The following is a 9278-nucleotide window of genomic DNA, read 5'->3' on the forward strand; positions in this document are numbered from 1 at the left end:
CTCACTGGAGTCGCCCCCCTGGATGGCCGCAGCCCCCAGCAGCACCAGCAGGTGCAGCGCCATCGCCATCGCCGCCCGGTCCGAGCCCCGCACCAGCCCCGCACAGACTGCGCCCCGCCGCCCGCTGCCCGCTACTTATACTGCGCACCGCCCGCCGGCACGGATTGGCCGAGCGGGGAACGCGCCCGCCAATAGCGACGCGCAGGCCCGCTGCCGTCACCGGTCGCTGGGCAGAACCCGGCCGGGCAGGTTGGAATCGGGAAAGCGAAAGTCTGAGCAGGGATGAGCGCAGCGGGGATCCCCGGGCAGCGCCCCGCCCCCACCCCTGAGGCCCCGCCCACTGCTCGTGCACCGTGGCGGCGCCCCGCCCCCACCCTAGGCCCCGCCCCCCGAGACCACTGCACCCTTGGCCTTTCCCAGCCATCAGGCTGCTCTTGGGTCACGACTTGGAACTTTTCTCCACAACGCCAAGGGCTGGAAACGTCCCTTTGACTAAGCAAGGCCGAGAGTCGCCCCTGCTCACGTGACTCCAGGAGCTGGGGCTTGACGAAAACACCAAAGATAGCGAGACTCACAATATCAGGGGGTAGCCATGTCAGTCTGTAGCCACAAAAACAACGAGGAGTCCGGTGGCCCCTTAAAGACCAACAGATTTATTTGGGCATAAGCTTTCGTGGGTAAAAAACCCACTTCTTCAGATGCATGGAATGAAAATGACAGATCCCGGCATAAATATGGATTGGCACATGAAGAGAAGGGAGTTACCTTGCAAGTGGAGAACCAGTGTTGAAGGCCAATTTAGTCAAGGTGGATGTGGTCCACTCCCAATAATTGATGAGGGGGTGTCAATACCAAGAGAGGGAAAATTGCTTTTGTAGTGAGCCAGCCACTCCCAGTCCCTATTCAAGCTCAAATTGATGGCGTTACATTTACAAATGAATTGTAGCTCTGCAGTTTCTCTTTGAAGTCTGTTTTTGAAGTTTTTTTGTTGAAGAATAGCTAATTTTAAATCTGTTCTTGAGGGTCCAGGGAGGCACTCGGTAACACTCACACTAGAGGCACGAGAGGTGGCAGCCCTGGCCGGGGGACGCTGGCACCCACCTGGGAACCGCCAGGGCCCGGCCTCGGCCTCGCTAAGGTCGCGGGGCGGGAGTTTGGCCCAGCTGAGAACTTGGCCCCAGGGCTGTAGGCACCAGAACGGCAATTAACTAACACCAAATTAATCCTCTGCCCATCGCTAGCGCCTCCCTGTAGATTTCTGTTTAAATGTCTTCTCCGGCCAGCCGGCAACGTCCGCTCATCTCACCCGACCTCCTGCAGCCCCCGGGCCGGAGAACGCCCAAGTACCTCGGCCTGGAGCCCAAGAACGCGTCTGTCACGCTGGGGCCTTGAAGCACTTTATTAATGGAATGAACTAAACACCACAGCCCCCCTTTGTGGGCAACACAACAATCCCCAGCACACCTGCAGCATTAGGGACCCCACTCCATGGGCGGGGAGAGGCACAGAGAGGAAAGTGACGGATTTGCTGTGTGACAACAGCAAAGATGGGAACAAAATCCAGGCGTCCGGGCTCCCAGCCCCCCCGCTCTAACCACCAGACCCCAACCCACTGTCTTTCCCAGAACCGGGGAGAGAACCCAGGTGTCCGGGCTCCCAGCCCCCCGCTCCCCTCCCCGAGCTGGGAGAGAACCCAGGCGTCCGGGCTCCCAGCCCCCCCCGCTCCCCGCCCCGAGCCGGGAGAGAACCCAGGCGTCCGGGCTCCCAGCCCCCTCCCCTCCCCGCCCCAAGCCGGGAGAGAACCCAGGCGTCCGGGCTCCCAGCCCCCCGCTCCCCGCCCCTAGCCGGGAGAGAACCCAGGCGTCCGGGCTCCCAGCCCCCCGCTCCCCGCCCCTAGCCGGGAGAGAACCCAGGCGTCCGGGCTCCCAGCCCCCCCGCTCTAACCACCAGACCCCACCCCACTGTCTTTCCCAGAACCGGGGAGAGAACCCAGGCGTCCGGGCTCCCAGCCCCCCCGCTCTAACCCACCAGCTACCACTCCCCTCTCAGAGCTGGGGAGAGAACCCAGGAGTCCTGGCTTCCAGCCCCCCCGTTCTAACCACCAGACCCCACCCCACTGTCTTTCCCAGAACCGGGGAGAGAACCCAGGCGTCTGGGCTCCCAGCTCCCCGGCTCTAACCACCAGACCCCACCCCACTGTCTTTCCCAGAACCGGGGAGAGAACCCAGGAGTCCGGGCTCCCAGCCCCCCCGCTCTAACCACCAGACCCCACCCCACTGTCTTTCCCAGAACCGGGGAGAGAACCCAGGCATCCAGGCTCACAGCCCCCCTGCTCTAACCACCAGGCCCCCCTCCCCTCCCCGAGCAGGGAGAGAACCCAGGAGTCCGGGCTCCCAGCCCACCTGCTCTAACCACCAGACCCCACCCCACTGTCTTTCCCAGAACCGGGGAGAGAACCCAGGCATCCGGGCTCCCAGCCCCCCTGCTCTAACCCACCAGCCACCACTCCCCTCTCAGAGCTGGGGAGAGAACCCAGGAGTCCTGGCTTCCAGCCCCCCCGCTCTAACCACCAGACCCCACCCCACTGCCCTTCCCAGATCCAGGAATAGAACCCAGGAGTCCTGGCTCCCAGCCCCCCTGCTCTCAGCACGGGCGGATAACAATGATCTAACCCCTGGGTTTTCTTTGCCTTTACAGGCACTCGGCTGTTTACATCATTTCTGGGAACTATTTTGGGTCAGTCTCCTCCTCCCATGTGAAGTTTGCCCCGGGCTGCAGCACCGTCACTGTGGGCGTTGGGAGTGGTGGGGATTGGATCTGGCCCTGGGCCGGTCTCTTCTGGGCTGGGGAGCCAGGTTAAGGGGAGCCACCCCCATGTGGGACCTCACCCCACTCGGGCAGGTCGGTGGGGGGCGTTCACAGAGACGGAGCCCCAATGCAGCTTCCTGTTTCCTGGCTCCCAGTGCTATCGGTGGATCCCCCATTTGCTTTCGGTTTCTGCTGTATCACAGCAGGGCAGTTTGGACAGAGACCAGCATCACCCCGCGCCCCCCCCCACCATGCACGTCTCTCGCCCCCCGTCATGCATGCCTCTCGCTCCCCACAGCCCCACTCAGAGCCTCCCCCACACAAGCCCAGTGACTCCCACACTATCTGTCTCCCCGGGGGTGGCTCTGAGTTGCTGGCATTGACTCTACACCCAGGACATTTCTGGCCCCTTTCTGAGCCAGGCAGCCATTTCGTGTATCCCACGTGCGTGAATGAACACGAGATGGCTGCCCTGATGGGACTCCCCCTTTCGTCTGACGATCGCGCCAATCCGTCTGTGCCAGGCTGTGGATTAGTGGCCCAGGGCTGTGGGGCAGCCGCCCCAGTCCCATTACAGAGACTTGCCCTACGGCCTGTCACGGAGCCCCCAGGCGATGCTCGGGAGCTGCTCCCTATGAAGCCGGGCAGGACTCTGGGGAACCCTCCTCTCTCGGAGCCGACTGTCCCCAATGCAAGAGGCTCCCCCGGCTCCCCCCTTCCTGGGTCTGACCTCGGAGCATCCAGCATCCTCTGCCCCTCCATGCGCTTCCCACAGCCAGTCCGCTCGGGCAGGGTCCTGGGGAAGCCAGAGGGTCCTGCCCCCCAACTCCGCAGTCAGACGTGACTCTCAGCCAGCCAGGGAAACAGCAGGTTTATTAGACGACAGGAACAGGCTCCAACACAGAGCCGGTAGGTGCAGAGAACAGGACCCCTCAGTCAGGTCCGTCTTGGGGGGGAACCTAGACCCCAGTGCTGGGCCTCCCTCCGTTTCCCCAGCCAGCCCCAAACTGAAACTCTCCCCCACCCCACCTTTGTCTTTCCCGGGCCAGGAGGTCGCCTGATCTCTCTGTTCTCCAGCCCCTTCAGCTGGCACCTTGCCGGGGAGGGGCCCAGGCGTCACTGGCAGGAGACGGGGTGTCGGCCAGTCTCTGTGCAGACACCATCCCACTGGCCCTCTAGGGCTCTGCCACCAACCCACCCCCTTAGCGCACCACCTAGACCGGGGTCGGCAGCAGGCTCAGTGGGGCCAGCGGCCGGGACCCCAGACCGGCAGTGGGCTGAGCGGGGCCGGCGGCCGGGACCCCGGACCGGCAGTGGGCTGAGCGGGGCCGGCGGCCGGGACCCCGGACCGGCAGTGGGCTGAGCGGGGCCGGCGGCCGGGACCCCGGACCGGCAGTGGGCTGAGCGGGGCCGGCGGCCGGGACCCCGGACCGGCAGTGGGCTGAGCGGGGTCGGCGGCCGGGACCCCGGACCGGCAGTGGGCTGAGCGGGGCCGGCGGCCGGGACCCCGGACCGGCAGTGGGCTGAGCGGGGCCGGCGGCCGGGACCCCAGATCGGCAGTGGGCTGAGTGGTGCCTGTGGCTGGGACCCCGGCCGGCATGGGACCGGCGGCCAGGACCCCAGATGGGCAGTGGGCTGAGCGGCTCAGCCCACTGCCTTTCAGCCCGCTGCCGGTCTGGGGTCCCAGCCCTGCCCACACACAGGGGGTACCTACCTTCTCCCTGGTTCTAGCCAGTCTCTTTCTCTCTCTGCACGGAGCTGAGGGTTGGGGTACACTGAGCACAGGGCTGGGGGTGAAGGAGCAGGCTGGGGGTTGGGATGCAGGCTCTGATCAGGAGCTAGAATGAGGGAGGGGGCTCAGGGTTGGGGCAGGAGGTTGGGGTGTGGAGCACTTACCTGGGAAGATCCCATTTGGTGTGAGGGGTGCAGATGGGAATGTGGGGGGTCTGTGTGCAGGAGCTCCTGTTTGGTGCTCAGTATGGGGATGTGGGGGGTGCAAGAGTCAGGGCATGGGATGTGGGGGGTCTGGGGATGTGTGGGAGGCGTAGGAGTCAGAGAAGGGGGCTGGGGTCTGTGAGGTGGGTTCAGGGCTCAGGGCAGAGGGCTGAGGGTGTGTGGGGGGGTGCAGGAGTGAGGGCAGACGGCTGGGGTGTGTGAGGGGGTGCAGGAGTCAGGGCTGGGTGTGTGTGAGGGGGTGCAGGGCTCAGGAAAGAGGGCTGGGGGTGTATGAGGGGGTGCAGGGGTCAGGGCTGCAGTGTGTGAGGGGGTGCAGTACTCAGGGCAGAGGGCTGGGGTGTGTGACGGGGGTGCCGGGGTCAGGGCAGAGGGCTGGGCTGTATGAGGGGGGTGCCGGGGTGAGGGCAGAGGGCTGGGGTGTGTGAGGGGGGTGCAGGGGTCAGGGCAGAGGGCTGGGGTGTGTGGGGGGGGTGCAGGGCTCAGGGCAGGGGGCTGGGGGTGTGTGAAGGGGTGCAAGAGTCAGGGCAGGGGTTGTGGGGGGGTTGCAGGGGTCAGGGCAGAGGGCTGGGGGTGTGTGAGGGGGTGCAGAGGTAAGGGCAGAGGGCTGGAGGGTGTGGGGCGGTGCAGGGGTCAGGGCAGGGGGCTGGAGGTGTGTCAGGGGGTGCAGGGGTCAGGGCAGAGGGCTGGGGGTGTGTGGGGGGGGTGCCGGGGTGAGGGCAGAGGGCTGGGGTGTGTGGGGGGTGCCGGGGTGAGGGCAGAGGGCTGGGGTGTGTGAGGGGGTGCAGGGGTGAGGGCAGAGGGCTGGGGTGTGTGGGGGGTGCAGGAGTGAGGGCAGAGGGCTGGGGGGTGTGAGGGGGTGCAGGGCTCAGGGCAGAGGGCTGGGGGGTGTGAGGGGGTGCATGGCTCAGGGCAGAGGGCTGGGCTGTGGGGGGGGTGCAGGACTCAGGGCAGAGGGCTGGGGGTGTGTGGGGGGGTGCAGGGGTGAGGGCAGAGGGCTGGGGGGGCGAGGGGGTGCAGGGGTCAGGGCAGGGGGCTGGAGGTGTGGGGGGGGGTGCAGGGCTCAGGGCAGGGGGCTGGAGGCGTGTGAGGGGGTGCAGGGGTCAGGGCAGAGGGCTGGGGTGTGTGCGGGGTGCAGGGGTCAGGACAGAGGGCTGGGGGTGTGTGGGGGGTGCAGGGATGAGGGCAGAGGGCTGGGGTGTGTGGGGGGGTGCAGGGGTGAGGGCAGAGGGCTGGGAGTGTGGGGGGGTGCAGGGCTCAGGGTAGAGGGCTGAGGAGTTTGGGGGGGTGCCGGGGTGAGGACAGAGGGCTGGGGTGTGTGGGGGGTGCCGGGGTGAGGGCAAAGGGCTGGGGTGAGTGGGGGGTGCCGGGGTGAGGGCAGGGGTGTGTGAGGGGGTGCAGGGGTGAGGGCAGAGGGCTGGGGTGTGTGAGGGGGTGCAGGGCTCAGGGCAGAGGGCTGGGGGTGTGTGTGGGGGTGCAGGGGTGAGGGCAGAGGGCTGGGGGGTTGAGGGGGTGCAGGGGTCAGGGCAGGCGGCTAGGGGTGTGTGGGGGGGTGCAGGGCTCAGGGCAGGGGGCTGCGGGCGTGGGGGGGTGCACGACTCAGGGCAGAGGGCTGGGGTGTGTGGGGGGTGCAGGGGTCAGGGCAGGGGGCTGGGGGTGTGTGGGTGGGTGCAGGGGTGAGGGCAGAGGGCTGGGGTGTGTGGGGGGTGCAGGGCTCAGGGCAGGGGGTTGGGGGTATATGAGGGGGTGCAGGGGTCAGGGCAGGGGGCTGGAGGGTGTGGGGGGGTGCAGGGCTCAGGGCAGAGGGCTGGGGTGTGTGGGGGGGTGCAGGTCTCAGGGCAGGGGGCTAAGGTTGTGGGGGGGTGCAGGGGTCAGGGCAGAGGGTGGGGTGTGTGGGGGGTGCAGGGGTCAGGGCAGAGGGCTGGGGTGTGTGGGGGGGGTGCAGAGGTCAGGGCACAGGGCTGGGGGTATATGAGGGGGTGCAGGGGTCAGGGCAGGGGGCTGGAGGGTGTGGGGGGGTGCAGGGGTCAGGGCAGAGGGCTGGGGTGTGTGTGGGGGGGTGCAGGGGTGAGGGCAGAGGGCTGGGGTGTATGAGGGGGGTGCAGGGCTCAGGGCAGAGGGCTGGGGGTGTGGGGGGGGTGCAGGGGTCAGGGCAGGGGGCTAAGGTTGTGGGGGGGTGCAGGCTCAGGGCAGGGGGCTGGGGGTGTGTGGGAGGTGCAGGGCTCAGGGCAGGGGGCTGGGGTGTGGGGGGGTGCAGGGGTCAGGGCAGAGGGCTGGGGTGTGTGGGGGGGTGCAGGTCTCAGGGCAGGGGGCTAAGGTTGTGGGGGGGTGCAGGGGTCAGGGCAGAGGGTGGGGTGTGTGGGGGGTGCAGGGGTCAGGGCAGAGGGCTGGGGTGTGTGAGGGGGGTGCAGGACTCAGGGCAGGGGGCTGGGGTGTGTGGGGGGGTGCAGGGGTCAGGGCAGAGGGCTGGGGTGTGTGGGGGGGTGCAGAGGTCAGGGCAGAGGGCTGGGGTGTATGAGGGGGGTGCAGGGCTTAGGGCAGGGGGCTAAGGTTGTGGGGGGGTGCAGGCTCAGGGCAGGGGGCTGGGGGTGTGTGGGGGGGTGCAGGGCTCAGGGCAGGGGGCTGGGGTGTGTGAGGGGGTGCAGAGGTCAGGGCACAGGGCTGGGGGTATATGAGGGGGTGCAGGGGTCAGGGCAGGGGGCTGGAGGGTGTGGGGGGGTGCAGGGGTCAGGGCAGAGGGCTGGGGTGTGTGAGGGGGTGCAGAGGTCAGGGCACAGGGCTGGGGGTATATGAGGGGGTGCAGGGGTCAGGGCAGGGGGCTGGAGGGTGTGGGGGGTGCAGGGGTCAGGGCAGAGGGCTGGGGTGTGTGTGGGGGGGTGCAGGGGTGAGGGCAGAGGGCTGGGGGGTTTGAGGGGGGTGCAGGGCTCAGGGCAGAGGGCTGGGGATGTGGGGGGGGGTGCAGGGGTCAGGGCAGGGGGCTAAGGCTGTGGGGGGGTGCAGGCTCAGGGCAGGGGGCTGGGGGTGTGTGGGGGGTGCAGGGCTCAGGGCAGGGGGCTGGGGTGTGGGGGGGTGCAGGGGTCAGGGCAGAGGGCTGGGGTGTGTGTGGGGGGTGCAGGGGTGAGGGCAGAGGGCTGGGGTGTGTGGGGGGTGCAGGGCTCAGGGCAGGGGGCTGGGGTGTATGAGGGGGTGCAGGGGTCAGGGCAGAGGGCGGGGGGTGTGGGGGGGGTGCAGGGCTAGGCAGAGGGCTGGGTTGTGGGGGGTGCAGGGCTCAGGACAGGGGGCTGAGGGGTGTGGGGGAGTGCAGGGCTCAGGGCAGGGGGCTGGGGGTGTGGGGGAGTGCAGGGCTCAGGGCAGGGGGCTGGGGTGTGTGGGGTGGTGCAGGGGTGAGGGCAGAAGGGTGGGGGTGTGTGAGGGGGGTGCAGGTGTCAGGGCAGAGGGCTGGGGTGTGTGGGGGGGTGCAGGGCTCAGGGCAGGGGGCTGGGGGTGTGTAAGGGGGGTGCAGGGGTCAGGGCAGAGGGCTGGGGTGTGTGGGGGTGCAGGGCTCAGGGCAGAGGGCTAGAGGGGTGTAGGGGGTGCAGGGGTCATGGCAGGGGGCTGGTGTGTGTGGGGGGGTGCAGGTCTCAGGGCAGGGGGCTAAGGTTGTGGGGGGGTGCGTGGCTCAGGGCAGGGGGCTGGGGGTGTGGGGGGGTGCAGGTGTCAGGGCAGGGGGCTGGGGGTGTGGGGGGTGCAGGTGTCAGGGCAGGGGGCTGGGGGTGTGTCGGGAGTGCAGGGCTCAGGGCAGAGGGCTGAGGGATGTGGGCGGTGCAGGATGAGGGCAGAGGACTGGGGTGTGTGGGGGGTGCAGGGCTCAGGGCAGGGGGCTGGGGGTGTGGGGGGGTGCAGGGCTCAGGGCAGGGGGCTGGGGTGTGGGGGGGTGCAGGGCTCACGGCAGGGGGCTGGAGTGTGTGGGGGGGTGCAGGGCTCAGGGCAGGGGGCTGGGGGTGTGGGGGGGTGTAGGGCTCAGGGCAGGGGGCTGTGGTGTGGGGGGGTGCAGGGGTCAGGGCAGAGGGCTGGGAGGGTGTGGGGGGTGCAGGGGTCAGGGCAGAGGGTTGGTGTGTGGGGGGGGTGCAGGGGTCAGGGCAGAGGGCTGGGGTGTGTGGGGGGGGTACAGGGGTTAGGGCAGCGGGCTGGAGGGTGTGGGGGGTTGCAGGGGTGAGGGAAGATGCCTGGGGTGTGTGGGGGGGTGTGCAGGGGTCAGGGCAGAGGGCAGGGGTGTGGGGGGGGTGCAGGGGTGAGGGCAGAGGGCTGGGGTGTGTGGGGGGGTGCAGGGGTGAGGGCAGAGGGTGGGGTGTGTGGGGGGGTGCAGGGGTCAGGGCAGAGAGCTGGGGTGTGTGAGGGGGGTGCAAGGGTGAGGGCAGAGGGCTGGGGTGTGTGGGGGGGTGCAGGGGTCAGGGCAGAGGGCTGGGGTGTGTGTGGGGGTGCAGGGGTCAGGGCAGAGGGCTGGCATGTGCGGGGGGGGTTCAGGGCTCAGGGCAGAG

The 9278-nt window shown here is 68.5% G+C and overlaps 1 protein-coding gene across 5 annotated transcripts in view; it reads right to left on the reverse strand.

Annotated features, from left to right (window-relative positions):
- LOC119842584 (H-2 class I histocompatibility antigen, Q9 alpha chain-like) overlaps positions 1-149 on the reverse strand; it is a 37363-nt gene extending 37214 nt beyond the window's left edge. For 2 of the 5 annotated variants that reach the window (XM_043497231.1, XM_043497230.1), the window contains exon 1: positions 6-149. In XM_043497231.1, the coding sequence (XP_043353166.1) occupies positions 6-69 (64 nt within the window). In that variant the 5' untranslated portion in view covers positions 70-149. The remainder of the gene's footprint in view (positions 1-5) is intronic. The other 3 variants (XM_038370938.2, XM_038370936.2, XM_038370937.2) reach the window with 2 other exon arrangements.
- Between the last annotated feature and the right edge of the window lie 9129 nt (positions 150-9278).

Source organism: Dermochelys coriacea, chromosome 14 (assembly GCF_009764565.3).
Source record: "Dermochelys coriacea isolate rDerCor1 chromosome 14, rDerCor1.pri.v4, whole genome shotgun sequence".
NCBI lineage: Eukaryota > Metazoa > Chordata > Testudines > Dermochelyidae > Dermochelys > Dermochelys coriacea.